The sequence below is a fragment of the Rhinopithecus roxellana genome, chromosome 10, assembly GCF_007565055.1.
Source record: "Rhinopithecus roxellana isolate Shanxi Qingling chromosome 10, ASM756505v1, whole genome shotgun sequence".
NCBI classification, from domain to species: Eukaryota; Metazoa; Chordata; class Mammalia; order Primates; family Cercopithecidae; genus Rhinopithecus; species Rhinopithecus roxellana.
The window spans coordinates 126931516-126958515 of record NC_044558.1 but is presented as its reverse complement, the minus strand read 5'-3'; the positions used below and the strand labels follow the sequence as shown (position 1 = coordinate 126958515).

Below are 27000 nucleotides of genomic sequence, written 5' to 3'. Positions count from 1 at the left end.
AGCAATTTTCTGTGTGCAACTGCAAGATATTCGATATTAACACAAGTAAAACGACAATGTTAAATTTCTGTTTTTATAAAGGAGGTCAAAATGAAAATGGTACCATAAATAGCCAACGTTGATTAAAAATAAACATGATTACTTAAACAAAAAAGAAACTTAAGGCCAGGCGTGGTGGCTCATGCCTGTAATCCTAGCACTTTGGGAGGCTGAAGTGGGAAGATCACTTGAGCCCAGGAGTTCAAGACCAGCCTGGAGAACACAGAGAGATCCCCATCCCTTCAAAAAATAAAAACTAGCCACGCATGGTGTCTCAGGCCTGTAGTCCCAGCTACTTGGAAGGCTGAGGTGGGAGAACTGCTTAAGCCCAGGAGTCTGAAGCTGCAGTAAGCCATGATCTTACTACTGCACTCCAGCCTGGGCAAGAGTAAGATCCTCTATCAAAAAAAAAAAAAAGGAAGAATGAAACTAAGAGTTTAAGAAAGTTTGCTTTTCTCAGTTAATGAAGTAGGAAAAAAAACCAACAACAGTTTTCTGGTCTGTTCATTTGTCCGCTATAACTCTATAGTAACAAAAAGATTTCAGTGTTTTACAGACAAATTTCATAGTCAGGAATTAGTGTCTGGAGTCTTGTCTATACTAATCAATCCCCAGAGAAAGGGTAAAGTACAATCTATTTTTTCTTTCTAATTCATGCTTGGAGTGGACTTCCTTTCAACAACAGCTTCATTCACTCATTCACCCATTGGTAGTTCTTCATTGAGGATATACAGTTAAAACTAATGAGCTGGTCGGGGGCAGTGGCTCACACCTGTAATCCCGGCACTTTTGGGAGGTCAAAGCGGGTGGATCACAAGGTCAGGGGTTCAAGACCAGCCTGGCCAATATGGTGAAACCCTGCCTCTACTAAAAATACAATAATTAGCCAGGCGTGGTGGCGGGTGCCTGTAATCCCAGCTGCTCTGAAGACTGAGACAGAGAATTCCTTGAACCCGGGAGGCAGAGGTTGCAGAGAGCCGAGATCACACCACTGCACTCTAGCATGGGCGACAGTATGAGACTCCATCCAAAAAAAAAGCCACAAACTAACCAGCTGACGCAAAGAAGCAGTGACCAGCTACACTCTGAGGTTTCAAAGTCTGTTCCTGCTCCCAGCATTTACAAGCCTTAACATCTAATTATTTTCTATCCTAAACATCAAGGATACATTTTGGTAAATAAGCACATAAACATTGTACATATATGTTACAACAAACTAGGTACTATGACACACATTACATTCAAATTGTTTTGCTATCGGCTGGGTGTGGTGGCTCACGCCTGTAATCCCAGCATTTTGGGAGGCCGAGACAGGCAATCACCTGAGATCAGGAGTTTGAGACCAGGCTGTCCAACACAGTGAAACCCTGTCTCACATCACTGCACTCCAGCCTGATGACAGAATGAGACTCCATCTCAGAAAAACAAAAAACAAAAAACAAAAAAACCAAAACACCGCTTTGTTATCCACACACATTGCTTTGTGGTGGTTTTTCTGTTGTTGGTTTTTTGAGACAGGGTCTCACTCTGTCTCCCAGGTTCAAGTGTGGTGGCGTGATCAAGGCTCACTGCAGCCTCTACCTCGTAGCTCAGGTACAGACACTACTTTGGAGTAGATAGGTTACTTAACTTTTACTTGATATTTACTTTTAACATGTTCAAATTTTCTAAAATATTTCTAGAAATACCAATGTTACCATATTTTAAATGTTATTTTAGAAGAGAATCAGAGTAGCCCCCAAATCTAATTCTATACAGTTTATATTTGAAGGCCACACATACTCCGTTAGCTACTATAAACATGTGCCACTGAATTCTCACTCACACTGACAGATGGGCATCCTACCTGTTTATTACTTTTAATAGAAGAGGAGTTGAAGTTCCAAGTGGATTTGCACAAAAGCCCAAGATATCTTTTAAAACCATCAAATACATCAGATTTTCTTAGTGTAACACTTACGTAATGAGCGTCGTCTTTTGTTCTTTAATTTCCTCCTTTTGTTCATTCCAGCTTTAGAAGGAGATTCTTCTTTGGCCTTTGGCTGGCTTGAAACTTTTGAGGAGTTCTGCTGACTGAAGTGTGTGGGTACATGACGAGCTAGCCCTCCCTGAGAAGCAAAGCTGGCATTGCAGCCACCAACAACACACTAAAAGAATATAAAACAGAAATAATGTCAGGCATACTGTGTAGGGCACGAGAAGAATCTAAATGAGTGAGTATCTAGTATTTTCAGAAGTAAATAAGTAGTATAATAGAGCTAATTCCAGAAAGGAAGCATAAGGGACTAGTAGTCTTTTCACTTTATGAAGTAAGTTGCCAAGTAAGATGACATACATTAGACAAAGCTTGAAAACGCAACAAGTTTCACGACCTCCCAGTTTACTGCTATTTCCACTATATGCAATACAAAAATAATGGGATCTTCTTCCCAGAAAAATCTGGTTTTGAATTAATCATTTTTATAGCATGAGCAATAAGCTGTTTTTGCAAAAAAGAATTAGATATCCTGACAATGACTGGATTCCTGAATTTTATTTTTATTTTTTTGAGACAGAGTCTCGCTGTTGCCTAGGCTGGGGTGCAGTGGTGCGATCTCCGCTCACTGCAACCTCTGCCTCCTGGGTTCAAGTGATTCTTGTGCCTCAGCCTCCCAAGTGGCTGGGATTACAGGTGTGGGCTACCATGCCTGACCAATTTTTGTATTTTCAGTAGAGATATGGTTTCGCCACGTTGGCCAGGCTGGTCTCGAACTCCCGGTCTCATGTGATCTGTCTGCCTCGGCCTCCCAAAGTGCTAGGATCACAGGTGTGTGCCACCATGCCAAGCTGGATTCCTGGATTTCTGAAGTATTTTTCTTATGATACGTGTTACTTCAAAACCTTCAGTCGACTTCCTAGTGTTATACACTATTAAAACAAGTGACAGAAAAGTTCAATATTGACTTTTTAATGTATTTTTTTCTTTTTTTTGAGACAGGGTCTCAGTCTGTCACCCAGGCTGAAGTGCAGTGGCATGATCTCGGTTCACTGTAGCCTCGACCTCCCAGGCTCGAGCAATCCTCCCACCTCAGCCTTCCAGGTTGCAGTACTATAGGCACACGCCACCACGCTCAACTAATATTTTGTTGTTGTTGCATTTTTTGTAAAGAGGGGGTTTCACCATGTTGGGTAAGCTGGTCCTGAACTCCTGGGCTCAAACCATCCACTTGCCTCGGCCTCCCACAGAGCTAGGAGGTGTGCTCCACCACACCTGCCTTGTCTTTGTAAATTACTTTCTTACAAATTTCTTAAGCTTCAGATGAAAACACATACAGACTACATTTAATATTTTTAAAATAAATAAAATTAATTTGTTAAACAATTAGGTCTAGCCTTTCTCTTAGAAAAGACATGTTCAGTGTTGGTCATATGCAGCGCTCTACAATATCCTTCAAATACTTCCTCTTTAGCCTTCTGTACTTGCAATATTAAGAAATCAAAAGGTTAACTACCCGAGTCACCTTACAGATGTGCTATTTTGACAAAGAATGCAAAATGTTCAGGTAGCACCAGAATTAATATATACAAATTAACTACGGTGTAAGTGTGTGATTTCTAATTATATCTTGGGGGAAAAAAATTTGCAAGTCTTCTAACAAATGAATCATGGTAATTAAAGCAAAACAAAACAGAAATGTCCACAGATGGATGGATAATGACTTTTCTATTAGTCATTTAACCAATTTACTTAGTTTCTGACTTACCAAACTCTAAGCATACAAATTTGTCATGTTAAAAGACAAATATATTCATCATGTTATCCCCAGGCGGTTTATCTTATAAGAATTCATCTAGATAACAGCATTTAAAAAATCAGATGCCTCAGGCTCTTTCCTTCAATCGAGGTACCTCTACCAATTGTAAGCTGCTAAAATCACAATACAGCCCTTTTTTTGTAAAAATCCTAACTTTCCTCATAAAGTCTCTCTAAATCTGCCCCAAATGGACAAGAGCTAATTCTCCCTTGAGGCTGTCCTCACACTTAACTGTGTATCTATATACTTATCCCAACTCACTTTCCATTTTGAACACAGAGATATATATTTATGAATATTTATATTTCCAGAAGCATCTTGCAAATCATAGATATTACTAAGTATATTAGCAGAACTAAACAGCTATATGTTTACTGATGCTGATTAAAAAAAAAAAAAATCACACATTCTTCTTATATGGTATCCATTAATAATTACTCTTTATTTTGACATACAAAATATATTCTGGGGGCTCCTTACGGCCCTCAGCATCTCTATGAAAAATGTTTACTTACTCTATGGTGCATACTAAGTTAAAAAAGAGGTAGAAATGATTCAAGACTTCAGTTCAAATACTTATCTACGTCCAGTATTACACAATATGCTAGAAGTATAAGGATGAGTAAGATATAGTTACTACACTAAAGGAGCTTCTATATGTTCAGCAAAACATACATATAAAGCAGTAACTTCAAAGGAGTACAGTAAGGCCTAATTAAAGCACAGGGCTATGGGAAACCCTGAATAGAGGCAATTAGCCATATTCATTGCTCTGAAATTAGTATTTAATTCATACAACAACCCGATGAATGGCATGGTCCTCAAATAGGCTGCAACAAGAATTTTCACCTACGGATTCTGACCATGAGAAGTCAGCATTTAATGATTTCTTTATATAAAATTTAAAATTTTACCACACATATTTTGAGTACCAAGAAATAATAACGCTTTTTAGAGTCGTCATCTCTTCTGTGGAGTACCACGTTGCCACAGAACTACATGGTCCACTGCCAAGGTCACTGCAACCCTACGAACCACTAGCCAAATATCTGCTACTCAACACTTTAAATATTGTTATTGTTACTGAGTAAATGAATTTTTAACTTTATTTCATTTAAATTAATATTAGTCATCCAAGTGAAATTCATATTACATAAAATTAACCATTTGAAAGTGTACAATTCAGTGGAATTTAGTGTATTCACAATGTTGTATAATCACCAGCTCCACATTCTCACCAACACTATTTTCATTTTTTTTATTAAAATCATCCTAGTGAATGTGAAGTGGTATCTTGTGGTTTTCAACTGCATTTCTGTAATGACCAATTTAACTTTTAATTTAAAACCTGAGCCGAGCACAGTGGCTCATGCCTGTAATCCCAATACTTTGGGAGGTTGAGGTGGGTGGATCACTTGAGGCCAGGAGTTCAAGACCAGCCTAGTCAACATGGTGAAATCCCATCTCTAATAAAAATACAAAAATTACCCGGGGAGGTTGCAGTGAGCAGAGATCATGCCACTGCACTCCAGCCTGGGTAAAAGAGTGAGACTCTGTCTCAAAAAAAATAATAATAATAATTAGCTGGGATGGGCATGGTGATGCAAGCCTGTAACCCAGATACTCAGGAAGCTGAGGCACAAGAATCACTTCAGCCTGGGACGCAGAGTACTGAGCCAAGATCGTGCCACTGCACTCCATCCAGCCTGGGCAACAGAGTGAGACTCAGTCACAGTTTAAAAAAAAAAAAAGGTAAAAAATAAATATATAAAACCTGATACTCAAAATTGCTTGATACTTGAATTGAGAGTGTTTATTTACCCTGATGGGTTAGTTTTGTACCATCCAATACATATATCCATTAGATACATGCATAACTTCCAAGCATTTGAAACGTGGCTAGTCTGAATTGAGAAATGTTACAAGTCTCAAATACACATCATATCTGTAAGATTTAGCATCAAAAAGTACAATTTACTGATTTTGTAAATTGATAATGCTGAAATAATAATATATTAGGTAAAACCAAAGATAATTATTTTCACCTGTTTTTTATTTTAATGTGGCACTAGGAAATTTAAAATGACATGTGGTTCACATGTATTTCTATTACCCAGTGCTACCACAGAATAAGACATAAAATACTCACTTTCCTCACTTCACTGTTTTAGAAGTTATTATGCCTGTATTTTCTATCTCCTACTGTATAATTGTACATTAATATAAGGAAATCTTTGCAACTGGGTTCCTAGTTTAGTATTGCTTTATTCAACTAATCTGTTGAAAAAACTCTACATTTCCAATATTAGAATGGCTGACTACAATTAAGGCCGAGGTAACAACAGTTCAGACTTAAACCCTCCAGTATACTATTCAGAGGGATTTTGCGATGACTCCACTCAGGATTATCTGTATATGGTCCCCATAGGGTCTTAGAGTCATTTTGTCCCAGCATCCTTCCAGACACCGAAGAATAGGCCCTAGCAGCATCTAGAACTCAGAGAGTAATCATCAAGAGTTTGTTTTAGTCCAAGTGAACGCACAATCCCAACACTCTGGGAGGCCAAGGTGGGAGAATCACTTGGAGCCCAGGAGTTTGAGACTAGCCTAGGCAACAAAGGGAGACTCCATCTCTAACCTTCCCCCCACAGAAAAGGAAAAAAAAAAGTTTATTTTAATCATCAATCATTCAGTCCCTGGAAATGAAATCAGTAATGAGAATTCTAACAGAAAATTGTTTTATCTTTTATTTTGGTCATTTATCAATCAAAAATCATTTAAAAAAAAAGAAGTAAAATTTAGAACTAAAGAGTGCTTATATTAAAGAAAAATGTAATAGAATCACACATATTTCACTTAAATACAAACTCTTCTCCACTAAAGGAAAAAATAATTTTAGGCATCAACTAATCAACATCCTACAGAATATGAGGCAGAGACAAATCTGCTGTTGCTTCAAATAGTCTAGTACCATTCTCTTTACATGAGCATTTCATGTTGCTGAGTATGGTTTTAGTTTTCAGATAAGTTTTATATTTTCACTCATAAATATATCAATTATCACTGAACTCAAGCCACTACACATGGTGTTATGAAGAAAAAGAAACCAATTTCAATGATGAGGGAAAAGCTGGTTGTTGAACACTGATATGGTCTGGCTCTGTGTCCCCACCCAAATCTCATCTTGAATTATAATCCTCATGTGTTGAGTGGGAAACCTCCCAGGTGACTGGATCATGGTGGGTGGTTTCCCCGATGCTATTCTTGTCATAGTGTGAGAGTTCTCACGAGATCTGACGGTTTTAAAAAATGGCAGGTTCCCCTGCACTCTCTGCCATCACCTTGTGAAGAAGAGGTACTGCTTCCCCTTCACCTTCCACCATGATTGTAATTTTCCTGAGGTCTCCCCAGTCATGCAGAACTGAGTCAATGAAACCTCTTTTGTTTATAAATTACTAAGTCTCAGGTAGTATCTTTATAGCAGTGTAAAAATGGACTAATACAAACATTGACTGTTTTAAATGTGATCTTCCACTGAAATACCCTATATACTAATGCACGTTGGCCGGGCATGGTGGCTCACACCTGTAATCCCAGCACTTTGAGAGGCCAAGGCAGGTGGATCACCTGAGGTTAGGAGTTTGAGACTAGCCTGGCCAACGTGGTGAAACCATGTCTCAACTAAAAACACAAAAATTAGCTGGGCATGGTGGCAGGTGACTGTAATCCCAGCAACCTTGAGGCTGAAGCAGGAGAATAGTTTGAACCTGGGAGGCGGAGGTTGTGTTGAGTCGAGATCACACCATTGCTCTGGGCGACAGAGCAAGAGTCCGTCTCAAACAACAACAACAGGCCGGGCGCGGTGGCTCAAGCCTGTAATCCCAGCACTTTGGGAGGCCGAGATGGGCGGATCACGAGGTCAGGAGATCGAGACCATCCTGGCTAACACTGTGAAACCCCGTCTCTACTAAAAAATACAAAAAAAAAACTAGCCGGGCGAGGTGGCGGGCGCCTGTAGTCCCAGCTACTCGGGAGGCTGAGGCAGGAGAATGGCGTAAACCCAGGAGGCGGAGCTTGCAGTGAGCTGAGATCCGGCTACTGTACTCCAGCCTGGGCGACAGAGCGAGACTCCGTCTCAAAAAAAAAAAAAAAAAAAAAAAAAAAAAAAAAACAACAACAAAAAATGTTAGTGGCCAAGCAGCTTTTCTAAAATTCGAAACATAGAATTACCGAATTGGTTTTTTCTTTTTCCAAACAAATTTATTTGGATGAAGCAATCCTAAGACTGTCTTTGTTAGTACTAAGATCATCGTATTCATATTCCCAGAAGTCCTATGAAGATCAACAAGGGGCTATCAGAACACAAATCAGAAAGCACCAGTTTTACAGATAATGAGGTGATCAAAGGAAGAAAAATTCCAAATAGAAATGTTGATTTATTGGTTTCGACAAATACACCAGAGTAACATAATTAACGACCCCAGATTCTTTCTGCCTCTGAAATTCAGAATCTGCCACTGACCATGACCACAAACAATATTTAATATGGCTAGGCGCGATGGCTCACACCTGTAATTCCAACACTTTGGCAGGCCGAGGTGAGTGGATTGATTAAGCCCAGGAGTTCGAGACCAGACCAGCCTAGCCAACATGGCGAAACCCTGTCTTTGCCAAAAAAAAAAAAAAAAAAAAAAATACATATATGTGTGTGTGTGTGTGTGTGTGTGTGTATATGTATATACAAAATACAAAAATTAGCCAGATGTGTGGAATGTGGCTGTGGTCCCAGTTACTTTGGAGATTGAGGTGGGAGTATCACCTGAGCCTAGGAGCCAGAGGTTGCAGTGAGCTGAGATTGCACCACTGCACTCTAGCCTGGGCAACGGAACAAAACTATGCCTCAAAAAAAAAAATTTTAATCTGTTCTTGCCTCAGTTCCTTATCTATAAAATGAGGGCAACAACAGTAATTAACTCAAAAAATTATTGTAAGAATTCATTTAGTTAAAATATGTAATATAATAATATACATATTCAATGTCAAAGGGTCTGCAATGCAATCAATCGTTTCCTATAATTCTTTCTGACCCTTACTTCATCTTGCTCACCACAAAACAAACATGAGAAACTTTCTTCACCAATTGCATTTTTAACTTCTAGATAGTCAAAGCTCACTAATCAGAAATATTTGTTTTTAAATATTTTCAAATTGCTACCATAATCGCTTATATATATGAAACTACACGCTCTTCCCTAAATAGTTCACTTTTTAAAATGCTCCCTTTTTTGCTATTTTTTATTTTTTTATGTTTTTTGAGGTGGGGTCTCACTCTCTCACCCAGATGAGTGTCGTGGCGTGACCTCAGTTCACTGCAACCTCTGCCTCGCAGTTTCAAGTGATTCTCCTGCCTCAGCCTCCCAAATGCCTGAGATTACAGGTGCGTGCCACCACATTCAGCTAATTTTTACATTTTTAGAAAAAACAGGGTTTCACCATGTTGGTCAGACTGGTCTCGAACTCCTGACCTCAAATGATCCGCCCGCCTTGGCCTCCCAAAGTGCTTGGATTACAGGCGTGAACCACTGCACCCGGTCCCTTTCTTCTCTTTCAAAAGCCTACATACTTTCTGTAACCAGACAGTAGTAATAATTTTATAAAACTGTGAGTATACTAAATAATCACTGACCTGTAGTAACCTTAAAAATGTTAAATTTTATGTGTATAAATTACGTACTTTAAAAAAAATACCTGAAATGATCCCCCTTGTCACCATAACACAATAGACTCCATTAGAAACAGGGAATAGGATAACCAAAGACTAGGAGAAGGTTATTTACAATATATATATCTAACAAAAGACATATTCAAACTTTCTGAAGAATTTCTATTAAGTCAATATTAAAAGACAAACCAACCAATCAACACAATTGGCAAAGACTTGAATAGGCACTTCACCCAAAATAGAATATTCAGATACCCATAGCACAAAATGTGGTCAACATCACTGCAAAATGATGAAACAAAAATTAAAGCCACAATGAGATGCCACTATTCATCCACTAGAATGGCCAAAATTAAAAGGATCGGTAGATGCCTGTAATCCCAGCACCTTGAATGGCTGAGGCGGGTAGATCGCTTGAGGCCGGGAGGTGTGGGTTACATGAACTGAGATCGCACCACTGCACTCCAGCCTGGGTTACAGAAACTTTATCTCAAAAAAAAAAAAGAAAAGAAAAGAAAAGAAAGGACTGGTAGTATTAAGATACTATATAGTTAAGAGGAATGAATATGTGTGTGTAATCAGACGACATTTAAAAAGGAATGTCCATGGGGCAACTCGGTTAACAGTAGCCAAAGATGGTCGAGCATGGTGCCTCATGCCTGTAATCCCAGCATTTTGGGAGGTCACAGGGGGAGGATCGCTTGGGCCTGCGAGTTCGAAACCAGCTTGGGCAACATAGCAAAACCCCGTCTCTACAAGAAACTAGCTGGATGTGGTAGCACACATCTGTAATCCCAGCTACTTGGGAGACTGTGGTGTGAGTAACACCTAAGCCAGGGAGATCGAGGCTGCAGTCAGTAGAGATCAAGCCACTACACTCCAAACTTGGTGACCCTGTGAGTGAGACCCCGTCTCAAAAAAAAGCAACCAATGATTGGAAACAATCCAAATGCCCAACAGCAAGTGAATGGATTTATCTGTATAGTGGAATACTACAGAGCAATGTTTTTAAATGACTTCTTCATAAAATCTGTACAAATCTCGCTGATATTTTGTTGACTGAACAATAACCCAGATACAAGAGTTCACACGACTGAGTTCACAAAGTAAGTATGAAAGAAATTAGAATATAGTCTGCGCAGATGGGTGGAGGGCAGGAGAAGAGAGAGAGCAGCAAAGGACCTTAGAAATCTTGTCTTACTGAAATACTCTCCATCAGGATGGTAGTTACAAATTTGCATACAAACATAAGAAACAAATCGTTGAACTGTTAAACAAGTGTGCATTAGACACAACTATACATTATAACATATCTTTAAACAAAACGAAAAAAAAAAAGCAGAGACTTATCTCAAACATCACCTTATCACTTATAGTCACCTGCCACTCATCTTCTACTATCTTTTCCCAGCCCCCGTTATAATTTAATTGATCCCTAACCCAGAGAATCTTTCATAGGTCACTATTAAAGAACTTACATTTCATTATTTAAGTTTCTTTAGATCTGTATAAACCCAGAGACTACAAGTTCCCTGAGTATAGAGGCCTGCCCCCCCCCCCTTTTTTTTTTTGGAGACAGGGTCTCTCTCTGTCACCCAGGCTGGAGTGCAGTCTCAGCTCACTGCAGCCCCAATCACCCGGACTCAAGTGATCCTTCCACCTCAGTCTCCTGAGTAGGTGGGTCTACAGGTACACGCCAACACACCTGGCTAATTTTTGTATTTTTTTTTTTTTTTGTACAGACAAGGTTTTGTCACTTTGCCCAGGCTGGTCTCAAACTCCTGGGCTTAAGCAATCTGCTTGTGTCAGCCCCGCCAAGTACTGGGATTACAGGTATGAGCCACGGCACCCTGCCTACTCTGTTTTTCTCATTACCTCATTTCCATAATGCCCAGCATACTGCCATGTACTTTAGACATCAATGTTTTGCTGATTTAAATAATTCCTGTGATTCATGAAGGGAACAATACCTCACTAAATCATATACCTTAACTTTTTTTCTTTCAAAGACAATTTCTTTCCCCTCTGCAATAGGAAACGTCTATGGTTTCTAAGAAGAGGATTTGGAAAAAACAAAAAACAAAAAACATTTGTACAGGCTTTGAAATTAACCTGCATATACATCATCATCAACTGGCAGAATGGCTGCCTTAAAATATACTTACACACACATACACACATGGAAATACATTGAAGATGTAAATGGTTTAAATGATTATTTTACTTTAATAAATAATCTCATATTTATTGTGCACACACTGAACAAGAACTTCATGAGGTAACCAGTACTACCAACTACACATTAGACAGGAAGTTAAGAAAGCAGTTCGCAGTCACATTTCTAGCAAATGTCATGGCCAAGATCTGTAGTATGACTACAAGAAACACTGGGGTGTTAAAGTAATCGGACCTGTGCCCCAGAAAATTAATTAGACCATTTATTTACTTAATTATTCATTCATTTACTACCTGCTTCATTTTTTTCTTCAAAGACCACTTATTTAAAAAAAATAAATTAAGAAAAAAAATCTGAATGGTTAAACATATGAAAAGATGTTCAACCTAACCCATAATGAAAGGAATACTAATTAAAACTATTAAGATGGGCCAGGCGTGGTGGCTCACACCTGTAATCCCAGCACTTTGGGAGGCCAAGGTGGGCAAATCACAAGATCAAGAGATTAAGACCATCCTGGCCAACATGGTAAAACCCCATTTCCACTAAAACTACAAAAATTAGTTGGGCGTGATGGTGGGTACCTGTAGTCCCAGCTACTCGGGAGGCTGAGGCAGGAGAATCACTTGAACCTGGGAGGCGGAGGTTGCAGTGAGCCGAAATCACACCACTGGACTCCAGCCTGGCAACAGAGCGAGACTCCGTCTCAAAAAAAAAAAAAAAAAAAAAAAAAAAAAAAGCTATCAAGATGTGCTTTCTCTGAGACCAAAGGGGGCGCGGATCACTGGAGGCCAGAAGTCCAAGACCAGTCTGGCCAACGTAGTGAAACACCATCTCTACTAAAAATACCAAAAAAAAACCAACAAAAAACAAAATTCGCTGGGGCATTGTGGCACCTGCCTGTAATCCCAGCTACTCCAGAGGCTGAAGCATCAGAATCAATTGAACTGACGAGATGGATGTTGCAGTGAGCCGACAGCGTGCCACTGCGCTCCATTTAGCCTGGGTGACAGAGCCAAATTCTGTATCCCAACAAAAAACAAAAAACAAACCAACAAAAAAAGATATAATGTCTCACCCATGAGATTAGCAAAAATCCCAAAGTTTGACAATCCCCTCTCAGAAAAGCCTTGGAGACATTCCAACATTAGGCAGACACTCTAACTTTACTGACGATGGTACTAGCTGTAGGGAATGACAATTTAGCAAGTTATCAAAATTACCAATGTTTACATTAACCTTTGATCTACCTACTCACATCACTTAGGGGATATTTCCTACATACATAATTATACATGTAGAAAATGACACATATTCAGGATTCATCACTACAGCACTATTTCCAACAGCAACAAAAGAAGCAACCCAAGTGTATCTACAAAGTTTGGGTACAGTCCTAAAATCACACAACGGAAGGCGATGAAGCTGAAAAAATGAGACTATTCACTATGAACTGATACGAAAAGATCCCAGCATAAAGTACATTCAAAAAGCAAGATACAAACAATCGGGAGGAGGAAGATGGAGATAGAAGAAAGGTCTACCATGCAGCTCCCACTCTGGCAGAGAGAACACCACGTAGAGATGCACACCGTGAACTTTTGCTTCAAGAACCACCCCAGGAATATGTCAGGCAAACTGAAAAAATTCACAGATCCTTTGAAAGAAGCGGTACACTGCTGCAAATTTCGTGAGACAGGTAAAAAACTGTGAGTCCCCAAAATGTAAGAGAAGGAAAACCTGCCTCCAAACACACATCCCCACTGGGAAATCTGAAAATCCAGATCATGGGAGAAGGATTCAACCTTACCTAGGGCTGAAATAGATTTAAGGGAACTGTGCAAAATACAAAAGTAGAAGCAGCAGTGGGAAATGCCTTGTAAGCATTCCCAGCCTCTAGCTAGAGCCCAGGGAAGCCATCCCTGACTGTATCTCACAAGGGTACTACCAGAAGACAGCCGGTAGAATTAGGGAAGGGTCACAGGGCAAAAGAAGCTTCAAATGAGATTAGTAACAATTTCAGCTGGACATGGATTTTCTTGAGCAGAAAAGGGAGGTGGGTGGGAACACTTACCAGCGCAGAGCTGCTGACAGAGTAGGCGGATGGGGAGGGGCGAGGTCCGAAGGCCTTGCTTTCTCAGCAGGGAAGCCTGGGGCAAGGTCTGAGCGGGAAACCAAGGGAGTGAGAGTGGCTTCACCTACCCCGTGGGAGCTGAATGAGGTCTCTCGCAACCAGGTCTCTCACAATCCCCCACTTCCCTGGTGAACTATATGACACAGCAGAGACAGCCAAAATCCCCTGTGGAACATAACCCGACTGGCCTGAGAACCAACGCCCTATCTCCCACAGTGGCTGTGGCAAGCAGAACCCAAGGAAAGTGAGTCTCAGCCTAATTTCACCTAACCCTGCTCCCACCTGATGGTATTTCTCTACCTGCCCCTTTAGCCGAACAGGAAACATAGCCCCACCCATCTCCCAAGAAACCAAAATACTTGCCCAGGCCAACTTAGGGCAAGCAATCTCCCTACTTACTACTGCTGCAGCTAGTGCTCTCTTCAAAGTGTCACCTCCTGGCTGGAGGCCAACCAACTCAAGCCATTAGAGCAACTCATGACAGAATAACCCAGATCCCAGGAAGGGGAAAACAACAGCTAATTCCACTGCCTGCAACATCCTGGCCAACCAGAGGTCCTGAGTGTGTCCACATTACAAGCTCACTGCTAGCAGAACCAGTATTCAAGAAAGCAAGTACACTAAACATACCTACAACCGAAGACTATCAAAGAGTCCACTTCACTCCCCTGTGCCACCTCCACCAGAGCAGGTGCTGGTACCCACAAGCTTGGAGACCTGAAGATGAATCACATCACAGGACTCCTTGTAGGCATTCCCCAGCACCATCTCAGAGCCTGGTAGCCCTGCTGCTGGATGGCTATACCCAGAAGAGCAATAACAATCACCGCAGTCCAGCTCTCAGGAAGCCCCATCCCTAGAGGAAGTGGGAGACAACAGGCCCTGAAATCCAGTCTTTTCCACTGAAATAGTCTAAACAAATGAGAAGGAACCAGAAAAGTAATTCTGGTAATACAATAAAACAGGGTTCTATAACCCCAGCAACGTATCCAAACCAAAAAGAAATTTCTGAATTTCCAGATAAAGAATTCAGAAGGTTGATTATTAAGCTACTCAAGGAAATACAAGAGAAAGGTGAAAACCAAATTAAAGACAACAATACAGGATATGCACGAAAAATTCTCCAGAGAAAAAGATACCATAAAGAAACAGCAATCACAACTTCTAGAAATAAAAGACACACTTAAGAGAAACAGAAAATGCACTGGAGGATGGGCACCATAGCTCACGCCTGTAATCCCAGCACTGCGGGAAGCTGTAGCAGGCAGATCACCTGAGGTCAGGGGTTCAAGGCTAGCCTTGCCACCATGGTGAAACCCCGTCTCTACTAAAAATACAAAAATTAGCCAGGGATGTTGGGGTGCGCCGGTAACCCCAGCTACTCAGAAGGATGAGGCACAAGAATCACTTGAACCCAGGAGGTGGAGGTTGCAGGTTGCCATAAGCCAAGATTGTGCCACTGCACTCCAGCCTAGGTGACAGAATGAGACTCTGCCTCAAAAAATAAAAAAAATTAAAAAAAGGACGGACGGACGGACGGAAGGAAGGAAGGAAGGAAGGAACAACAATCACAACTTGCAACTTCTAGAAATAAAAGGCACACTTAGAGAAACAGAAAATGCACTGGAGGCCAGGCATGGTGGCTCATGCCTATAATTCCAGCACTTTGGGAGGCAGAGGCGGGTGGATCACCTGAAGTCAGGAGTTCAAGACCAGCCTGGCCAACATGATGAAACCCTGTCTCTACTAAAAAAAAAACACAAAAATTAGCCGGGCGTGGTGCTGGGCACCTGTAATCCCAGTTACTCGGGAGGATGAGGCAAGAGTATCACTTGAACCTGGGAGGTGGAGGCTGCAGTGAGTGGAGATAGCACCATTGCACTCCAGCCTGGGCAACAGAGTGAGACTTGGTCTCCCCCCCCCCCAAAAAAAAAAGATGCACTGGAAAGTTTCAACAACAGGCTAGAACAAGTAGAAGAAAGAATTTCAGAGCTCAAAGACAAAGCTTTCAAAATAACCCAATCAGACAAAGACAAAGAAAAGATAACTTTTTAAAAAATTAACAAAGTATCCACGAAATGTGGGATTACATCAAACAACCAAACCTAAGAATAACCGGCGTTTCTGAAAAAGAAGAGAAATCTACAAGTTTGGAAAACTTACTTGAGGGGAATAACTGAGAAAAACTTCCCTGGCCTTGCTAAAGATGTAGACATCCAAATACAAGAAGCTCAAAGAACTGCTGAGAAATTCATCGCAAAAAGATCATCACCTAGGCACACAGTCATCAGGTTATCTGAAGTCAAGATGCAGTAAAGAATATTAAGAGCTATGGGATAAAAGCATCAGATAACCTATAAAGAAAAACCTATCAGATTAACAGCAGATTTCTCAGCAGAAACCTTACAAGCCAGAAGAGACTGGGGTCCCATCTTCGGCTGCCTGAAACAAAATAATTATCAGCCAAGAATACTGTATCCAGCAAAACTAAGCTTCATAAATGAAGGAGAAATCAAGTCTTTTTCAGACAAACAAAGGCTAAGAGAATTTGCCACTACCAAGCCAGCACTACAAGAAATGCTAAAAGAAGTTCTAAATCTTGAAATAAAAGCTCAAAACACACCAAAATAGAACCTCCTCGGCTGGGCGCAGTGGCTCATGCCTGTAATCCCCGCACTTTGGGAGGCCGAGGTGGGCAGATGACCTAAGGTCAGGCATTCAAGACCACCCTGGCCAACATGGCAAAACCCTGTCCCTACTAAAAAATACAAAAATGAGCCAGGCGTGATGGTAAGCACCTATAATCCCAGCTACTTGGGAGGGTGAGGCAGACAGAATTGCTTGAACCCGAGAGGCTGAGGTTGCAAAGAGCCGAGATGCTGTCACTGCACTCCAGTATGGGCAACAGAGTGAGACTCCATGACAAAAACAAGACAAAAAAGAATCTCCTTAAAGCATAAATCTCATAGGACCTATAAAACAGTAACACAATGAAGGAAAAAAAAAACAGCTATTAAGGCAACAACAAGCATGATGAATACAACAGTACTTCATATCTCAATCCTAATGCTGAATGTAAATGGCCTAAATGCTACATTTAAAAGATAGGGAATGGATAAAATTCCACCAACCAAGTATCTATTGTCTTCAAGAGACTCACCTAACACATAAGGACTCACATAAACTTAAGGTAAAGGGGTAGAAAAAGATACTCCATGCAAATAGAAACCAAAAGCAAGCAGACGTAGCTATTATTATATCCGACAAAACAGACTTGAAAGCAACAATAGTAAAAAAAAAAAAAAAAAAAAAAAAAAAAAAAAAACCCCAACTCACACACACACACACACACACACAAAGAGGGACATTAAATAATAAAAGAATTAGTCCAATAGGAAAATAACAATCCTAAATATATATGCACCCAACTGGAACTCCCAAATTCATAAAACAATTACTAGACCTAACAAATAAGATAGACAGCAACACAATAAACACAGCAAATAACAATCCTAGCAACATAATAATGTAATAATAATTGTATCTTGACTTTAGATAACCTGATGACTGTGTGCCTAGGTGATGATCTTTTTGCGATAAATTCCTCCAAAAGGAACCCTGAAAACTATACAAACACATGGAAATTAAATAATCTGCTCTGGAATAATCCTTGAGTCAACAATGAAATCAAGGTTGAAATTAAAAAATTCTATGAACAATAATATAATGTCACAACTTATCAAAATACAGCAAAAGCGGTGCTAAGAGGAAAAGTTCAAGCATTAAATGTCTACATCAAATGCCAGAGAAGGTGGTTCACGCCTGTAATCCCAGCACTTTAGGAGGCCTAGGCAGGTGGATCACCTGAGGTCAGCAGTTTGAGACCAGTCTGGGCAACATGGTGAAACCCTGTAAAAACACAAAACTTAGCTGGGTATGGTGGCCCACACCTGTAATCTCAGCTTACTTGGGAGGCTGAGACAGGAGATTCACTTGAACCCAGGAAGCAGAGGTTGCAGTGAGCCGAGATCATGTCACTGCACTCCAGCCTGGACGATAGAATGAGACTCTGTCTCAAAAAAAAGAAAAGTCTGAAAGGTCACAAACAGGCAATCTAAGGTCATACCTCAAGGAACTAGAGAAACAAGAAAGAACAAACAAAATCCAAACCCAGCAGAAGAAAATAAATAAATAACAAAGACCAGAACAGTGCTAAATGAAACCAAAAGAACAAAAAAAATACAAAAGATAAATGAACAAGCTGGTTCTTTGAAAAGATAAAATTGATAGACCAGGCCGGGCCCGGTGGCTCAAGCCTGTAATCCCAGCACTTTGGGAGGCCGAGACGGGCGGATCACAAGGTCAGGAGATCGAGACCATCCTGGCTAACACGGTGAAACCCCGTCTCTACTAAAAAAAAAATACAAAAAACTAGCCAGGCGAGGTGGCGGGTGTCTGTAGTCCCAGCTACTCGGGAGGCTGAGGCAGGAGAATGGCGTAAACCTGGGAGGCGGAGCTTGCAGTGAGCTGAGATCCGGCCAATGCACTCCAGCCTGGGCGACAGAGCGAGACTCCGTCTCAAAAAAAAAAAAAAAAAAAAAAAAAAAAATTGATAGACCATTAATGAGACTAACCAAGAAAAGAGGAAAGATATCTAAATAAGCTCAATTAGAAACAAAATGAAAGATATTACAACCGATACCACAGAAATACAAAGATCATTCAAGGCTATTATGAATACCTTTACATGCACAAACTAGAAAATCTAAAGGAGAGGATAAACTCCGGGAAATATACAACCCTCCTAGATTACATCAGAAGAAATAAAAACTCTGAACAGACCAATAACAAGTAGAGAGATTGAAACAGTAACAAAAAATTGTCAACAAAAAGTCTGGGACCAGTCGGATTCACAGATGAATTCTATCAGACATTCAAAAAGACTTGGTGCCAATCTTAATGAAACTATTCCAAAAGACAGAGAAAGAGGGAATCCTCCCCTAAATCATTCTCTGAAGCCAGTATCACCCTAATACCAAAATCAGGAAAGGATATAACAAAAAAATAAATCTACAGACCAATATCCCTGATAACACAGATGCAAAAATCCTCAACAAAATACTAGCTAACCGAATCCAACAGCCTATCAAAAAGGCAATCCACCATGATCAGTGGGTTTCATACCATGGATGCAGGGATGGTTTAACATCCACAAGTCAGTACATGTGATGTATCACATAAAAAGAATTTTTAAAAAAATCATGTGATCTCAATAGATGCAGAAAAAGCATATAACAAAAAAATCTAGCATCCCTTTATGATTAAAACCCTCAGCAAAACTGGCATAGAAGTAACATACCTTAACGTAATAAAATGCATATATTACAAACCCACAGCCCATATTCTACTGAACGGGAAAAAGTTGAAAGCATTCACCGTGAGAAATGAGAACAAGACAAGGATGTCCACTCTTACCACTTCCATTCAACATAAGTACTGGATGTCCTAGCCAGAGCAATCAGAGAAAAGAAATAAAGGACATCCAAATAGGTAAAGAGGAAGTCAAACTGTCGCTGTTTGTTGATGATATGATCGTATATCTAGAAAACCCTAAAGACTCATCCAAAAAGCTTGCAGTCTGACAAACAAATTCAGTAAACTTTCAGGATACAAAATCAACGTAAATTAGTAGCACTGCTCTACACCAACAATGACGAAGTTGAGAAAAAATCAAGAACTTAACCCCTATTACAACAGCTGCAAAAAAATAAAATACTTAGGAACAGACCTAACCAAGGAGGTGAAAGATGTCTACAAACAAAACTACAAAACACTGCTGAAAGAAATCATCAACACCACCAATAAATGAAAACACATCCCATGCTCATGGATGGGTAGAATATTGCGAAAATGACAATACTGCCAAAAGCAATCTACAGATTCAATGCAATTCCCATCAAAGTACTATCATCAATCTTCACAGAACTAGAAACAATCCTAAAATTCATATGGAACCGGAAGAGAGCCCAGATAGCCAAAGCAAGACTAAGCAAAAAGAACAAATCTGGAGGCATCACATTATCTGACTTTCTATACTGCAAGGCTATGGTTACCAAAACAACATGGTCCTGGAATAAAATAGACACATAGACCAATGTAATAGAGATCCCAGAAATTAAAGTCAAATATTGGTGACTCACGCGTGTAATCCCAGCATTTTGGGAGACCTAGGCGGGCAGATCACTTCAGGTCAGGAGTTCGAGACCAGCCTGACCAACAGGGTAAAACCCTGTTTCTACTAAAAATACAAAAATTAGCTAGACATGGTGGCAGGCACTTGTAATCCCAGCTACTCAGGAGTCTGAGGCGGGAGAATTGCTTGAACTTGGGAGGCAGAGGTTGCAGTGAGTCAAGATCACGCCACTGCACTCTGGTCTGGGTGACAGAGTGAGACTGAGTCTCTAAAAAATAAACACAAAAAACCATAAAGTGGCGAAAGGATACCCTTTGCAACAAATGCTGCTGGAATAACTGCCAAGCCACATGCAGAAGAATGAAACTGGATCCTCATTTCTCACCTTATACAAAAATCAACTCAAGATGGAGCAAAGACTTAAATCTAAGACCTTAAACCATAAAAATTCTGGAAGATAACATTGGAAAAACTCTTCCAGACATTGGCTTAGGCAGAGAGTTTATGACCAAGAACCCTAAAGCAAATGCAACAAGAACAAAAATAAACAGATGAAACCTAATTAAACTAAAGCTTCTGCACATAAAAAGAAATAATCAGCAGAATAAACAGATGACCCACAGAATGGGAGAAAATATTTGCAAACTATGCATCCAACAAAGGACTAGTGTCCACAATCAATAAGGAACTAAAAACAAATCAACAAGAAAAAAAAGAATAATAATCCCATCGAAAAGTGGGCAAATGATATGAATAAGCATTTCTCAAAAGAAGATATACAACACAACACAATACCACCTTATTGCTGGAAGAATGGCCACAATTTAAAAGGCAAAAAACAACAGATGTTGGCATGGATATGGTGAAAGGGGAACACTTTTACACTGCTGGTGAAAATATAAACTAATACAACCACTATAGAAAACCGTACAGAGATTTCCTAAATAAAAGTAGAACTACCATTTGATCCTGCAATCCCACCACTGGTAACCTATACAGAGGGAAAAAAGTCATTATATGAAAAAGACACTTGCACACATGTTTATAGCAGCACAACTCGCAATTGCAAAACTGGACCCAGGGTAAATGCCCTTCAATCAGTAAGTGGATAAAGAAAATGTGATATATATATATATATACACATATATATATATATTCAGACACACACACACACACACACACACACACACACACACACACGCCACATGGAATACTACTCAAGCCATGAAAAGGAACAAAATATGGCTTTCACAGAAACCTGGATGGAGTTGGAGACCATTAGTCTAAATGAAGTAACTCAGGAAAGGAAAACCAAGTATCGTTCTCACTTGTAATTAGGAGCTAAGCTACGAGCAGGCATAAGAATGATATAATAGACTTTGGGGACTAGGAGGGAAGGGTGCGGGTAGTTAGGTATAAAAGACTACACACTGGGTACAGTGTACGCAGCTCAGGTGACAGGTGCACCAAAATCTCAGAAATCACCAGTAAGGAATTTATTCAATGTAACCAAAAACGACCTGTTACCCAAAAACTATTCAGATTAGGGCCAGATGTGGTTAATCCCAGCACTTTGGAGGACCGAGGTAGGTGGATCACAAGGTCAAGAGTTCAAGACTAGCCTGGCCAACATGGTGAAACCCCATCTCTACTAAGAATACAAAAATTTGCTGGGCGTGATGGCATGTGCCTGTAATCCCAGCTACTCGGGAGGCGGAGGCAGGAGAATCGCTTGAACCCAAGAGGGGGAGGTTGCAGTGAGCCAAGATCATGCCACTGCACTCCAGCCTGGGCGACAGAGCAAGACTCCATCTTGTGGTGGGGGGAAGACTATTCAAATAAAAACAAAAAAGAAGGTACATATATACAATATAATATTTCAAGAATGGAAGAAACTTGGTTTATAGAAAAACAAGTAACCTGTGTATTTAAAGCTGCTCTAAAATTAAGTTTGCTTCTTTTCAAAGCAAGGTACAGATAGTATTTAATTTACTAGACTTTGGGTAAGAAAGGAGAATGAGACTACATATTTATCTGCTTGTGGATGCATAAGGAAGTACTAGAAAAAATCACAAGAAACAAATAATAATTATATATTTGGGAGGAAGCGGGGAAACAGGAACGAGAGAGACAAATAATTCTTAGTGTAAACTTTTGTTATAATGTTTTGTTGATTGCTTTTTCCAAAAAAGTTGTTTTTAAAAGCAACTCCACAAGAATTACCTCACTCTCTATAAAACCCAAGGGAAGTTACTGGCACAGTATTCTTTTCAGTAAATGTGGTTTTAACAACTACTAAAACTCCTTTAAACACAAACTTTTAATCTCTATGGTATATGCTACTTTCCATAAATAGAAACCAAAATATTTAATTTTTCATAAAGATAAATGGAATAGATTTTTACAGAAACTTGCTCTTTATAAAGATTTCCCAGAATACATCTAATTTGACAAAAGTGATTTACTACTAATTACACCTAACCTCAGTAGTGTGACCTCAAAACTGAGTGAAAGGAATCAAGTCCTTTAATGTCCTACAACTTATTTATTTTATATAATAGTCAATGTTGTTTGCTAATGAAAATGCCGAAACCTTTGACAGTAAGAAAACATAACCAGACCACCAAGTATTAAAAAAAACCGGCCGGGCACGGTGGCTCAAGCCTGTAATCCCAGCACTTTGGGAGGCCGAGACGGGCGGATCACGAGGTCAGGAGATCGAGACCATCCTGGCTAACACGGTGAAACTCCGTCTCTACTAAAAACTACAAAAAACTAGCCGGGCGAGGTGGCGGGTGCCTGTAGTCCCAGCTACCTGGGAGGCTGAGGCAGGAGAATGGCGTGAACCCGGAGGCGGAGCTTGCAGTGAGCTGAGATCTGGCCACAGCACACCAGCCTGGGTGACAAAGCAAGACTCCATCTCAAAAAAAAATAATAATAAAATAAAATAAAATAAAAAAATAAAAAAAACCAACATGGCTTCCAGTCACTGGTCTACCACTAGCTATTTTCAAGAGCCTAATCCAACAGCAACACTTCTGTACTTCAAATAGAAAAAAAACAGAACAAATAAGCTTAATCTCCATCTACTTTTGAAATTCAATGTATGTATAAGAATGTTAAAACAAATGTTTTTAAAAAAATTTAGAGGAACAAAATTACGCCTATTAGGAAACATGTCAGCTTAAGCTAACATTTAAAAGAAAACAACAGGCCGGGCGCAGTGGCTCACGCCTGTAATCCCAGCACTTTGGGAGGCCAAGGCAGGCGGACCACGAGGTCAGGAGATTGAAACCATCCTGGCCAACATGGTGAAACCCTGTCTCTACTAAAATACAAAAAATTAGCCAGGTGTGGTGGCAGGCACCTGTAGTCCCAGCTACTTGGGAGGCTGAGACAGGAAAATGGTGTGAACCTGGGAGGCGGAGCTTGCAGTGAGCTGAGATCGCACCACTGCCCTCCAGCCTGGCAACAGAGCGAGGCTCTGTCTCAAAAAAAAAAAAAAAAAAAAAAAAAAAAGGGCCAGCCAGGCGCAGTGGCTCATGCATGTAATCCCAGCACTTTGGGTGGCCGAGGCAGTAGAATCACCTGAGGTCAAGAGTTTGAGACCAGCCTGGCCAACATGGTGAAACACCATCTCCACTAAAAGTACAAAAATTAGCCAGATGTGGTGGCATACGTCTGTAGTCCCAGCTACTCAGGAGGATGAGGCAGGAAAATCGCTTGAACATAGCAGGTGGAGGCTGCAGGGAGCTAAGATGGCACCATTGCACTCCAGCCTGGGCAACAGAGTGAGACTCTGTGTCATAAATAAATAAATAATAAATAAATAAATAAATAAATAAAATTTATACACATACATCCTTACCTTGAAAGGTTTGTCTCCACTGTGTGTCAGCATATGCCTTTGTAACCAACTTTGACTGGTAGATGGAGTGTTATATACTTTACAACCTTTCCATAAGCAAACAAATACCTGTTAAGAAAAACAAAGCCATATTAATTTTCATGACTTATCTCAAGAAGAGTTTGATTTCTCATACATTCAAATTAACATGTTACAAGTCTTCAACTGACAAGAACTATTGAATGTACAAGCCAATCAAAATGCTTAATATAAACTGTCGAAACATCCTAGTATGAGCCACCCTTAATGCTACTGACCACACCTTCAGTAAGGAATAGGAACATAGATCACAGAATACCATTCAGAAGGAAACATATATAACATTAGCAACATATCCCTCGGAACTGAGATCATGGGCCATTATTTACATTTTTGTATTTACTGCACAAAAGAACAAACATCTACTAATTTTAAATAGCAGGAAAATATAAAGGCATAAAAAAATTAATGAAATGACCAATAAATGTTAATTAGAAGACACGGATATTTTCAACTTCAAAGAATGAATGAAAATTATCAAATTACAATTTTTTACTGGTGATATCCTGGTCTCACAAGCATACTAACAATATTTGTTCTTGTATTGTTGTAATCATGAAGAATTATTTCTATCTCGATTATGACACAGAGACATATTCGAGACCCTGTCTGGAATATGAAATTTTGTTATGAAACAAATTGAATACAAAATATTAATACAGTAATAAAAACAACAGACATGAGCTACCATACTTTCATCATAGACCCACATTCTAGGTTCAGGGTACTAAGTATAACTAGGTATGGAAAGCACCAAAACTAACAAACTAATCTTTATCATCTTCCTACCAGTGACATGTCAATTTCCTAACTGATGATATTTCCATCAAACCACACACTGAAAACTGCTTCCCAACATCAGGAAAAAAAGGGTCTACCACAGTCATTATCTTGAAAGAACTACTTAAAGGCTCTATTCTTTTCTAAGGTAAGAACAATCATAGAGTCACACTTTGAAGATTGTAATACACTACATACAAATAGAACACAAGACAGATATACAATCTTTCTTCAGCCAGCCTAAAATAAAAATTTTTAATAGACTAGAAAAACTGACAGTCTATAAACAAATAATCGAGGTCAATTTTTACTCAAAAACAAAATCATCTTATCTCAAATAGGTATAAACAAGGCAATACCAACACTGCCATTCGACAAGACTGTTTAGAGAAGTTACTGCATATCCTGACTCCACAACGAATTTGCTAGTTTAAGTATGAGATAAAGGAACTCATAACATTACCTCCTTCATACTCAAAATTCCCAACCCTAGAACATGTTTATAAACTAATGGCCAAGGTTCTCAGAGTTAAAAGTAACTTTTAAAAATAAATCTAGGAACAGAAAAAAATACAAAGCAATACTTATATGCACCCGATGTGGTGGCCCACACCGGCAATTCCAGCACTCTGGGAGGCCGACGGGGATGGCTTGAGCTCAGGAGTTCGAGACCAGCCTGGGCAACATGGCAAAACCCTGTCTCTACAAAAGTAACAAAAAAAATTGGCTAGGCATAATGGCATATGCACCTGTAGTCCCAGCTACTCAGGGGCGGTGGAGAGGGGGTGCAGTAGCTGAGGCAGGATGATTGATCAAGCCCAAGAGATGAAGGCTGCAGTGAGCCACAATGGCACTACTGCACTCCAGTGTAGGTGACAGAGTGAGACCTTCTCTCCAAAAAAAAAAGCAAAAAACAAAAAACTTAAATGCTATAGAAATTAATTCAATATTGTTTAATAATCACACATGGGTAATTAATGCTATCAATTTTTGAAATCAAGACTACTAGACTCACCAGGCACAGTGGCTCACACCTCTAACCCCAGCACTTTGGAAGGCCAAAGCAAGAGGACTGCTTGAGCCCAGGAATGAGGCCAGCCTGGGCAACATGCCATACATAACCCTGTCTATACAAAATACACAAAAATTAACCAGGCAGGGTGGTGTCCACCTGTAGTCCCAGCTACTTAGAAGGCTGAGGTGGGAGAATTGCTTGAGCCGGAGAGGGCAAAGCTACAGTGAGCTGCTATGATTATGCCATTGAACTCCAGCCTGGGCAGTAAGAGATAGATCTTGTCTCAAAAAAAAAAAAAAAAAAAAAAAAAAAAAAAAAAACTACTAATAGACTCAAAGTCTTATTTTTCAATCCAAGTAATAAAGAAGAGGAATCTGGCCGGGCGCGGTGGCTCAAGCCTGTAATCCCAGCACTTTGGGAGTCCGAGGCGGGCGGATCACAAGGTCAGGAGATCGAGACCATCCTGGCTAACACGGTGAAACCCCGTCTCTACTAAAAAATACAAAAAACTAGCCGGGCGAGGTGGCGGGCGTCTGTAGTCCCAGCTACTCAGGAGGCTGAGGCAGGAGAATGGCATGAACCTGGGAGGCGGAGCTTGCAGTGAGCTGAGATCTGGCCAGTGCACTCCAGCTTGGGTGACAGAGCAAGACTCCGTCTCAAAAAAAAAAAAAAAAAAAAAGAAGAGGAATCAGGGGTTGGTTTAAAATTCTCTCATAAATCACACTATTAGTTTGGTGTGCAAGTAATTGCTGTTTTTGTCATTAATGTAATTGAAAAAAAGGCAATTACTTGTGCACTAACCTAATACATAAACAGAAATGCCTTAAAGAAAGTATTTGGGAACAATATCAACATCATTCCTGTAACAACTTTTGTGACAGAAGGATTCTCCTTAACGTTAAAAGGATTCTTAAGTGACTCCCCCTGCCCTACTCTGCAATACTCTTATTAAAGATAGGATTTAGTTCCTTCGAAATAAGCACTGCCTCTACCTAACAATACTCAATCACTAAATTTGGTGAAAACAGCAGTATCCGGCTTCTATTTTTTTTTCCTATGAGCAAACATGACTATAGAGCTAGGCTGGGCGCGGTGGCTCAAGCCTGTAATCCCAGCACTTTGGGAGGCCGAGATGGGCGGATCATGAGGTCAGGAGATCGAGACCATCCTGGCTAACATGGTGAAACCCCGTCTCTACTAA

At 40.0% G+C, this 27000-nt stretch overlaps 1 protein-coding gene across 3 annotated transcripts in view; it reads right to left on the bottom strand.

Annotated features, from left to right (window-relative positions):
* AEBP2 (AE binding protein 2) overlaps positions 1-27000 on the bottom strand; it is a 228858-nt gene that overhangs the window by 168179 nt on the left and 33679 nt on the right. For all 3 annotated transcript variants that reach the window (XR_004059564.1, XM_010370992.2, XM_030938854.1), the window contains 2 exons: positions 23927-24034; positions 2000-2186 (listed from right to left, as the gene is read on the bottom strand). Coding sequence is in view for 2 of the 3 variants with exons in the window: in XM_010370992.2 (XP_010369294.1) it covers positions 2000-2186; positions 23927-24034 (295 nt within the window). In the remaining variant the exon portion in view is untranslated. The remainder of the gene's footprint in view (positions 1-1999; positions 2187-23926; positions 24035-27000) is intronic.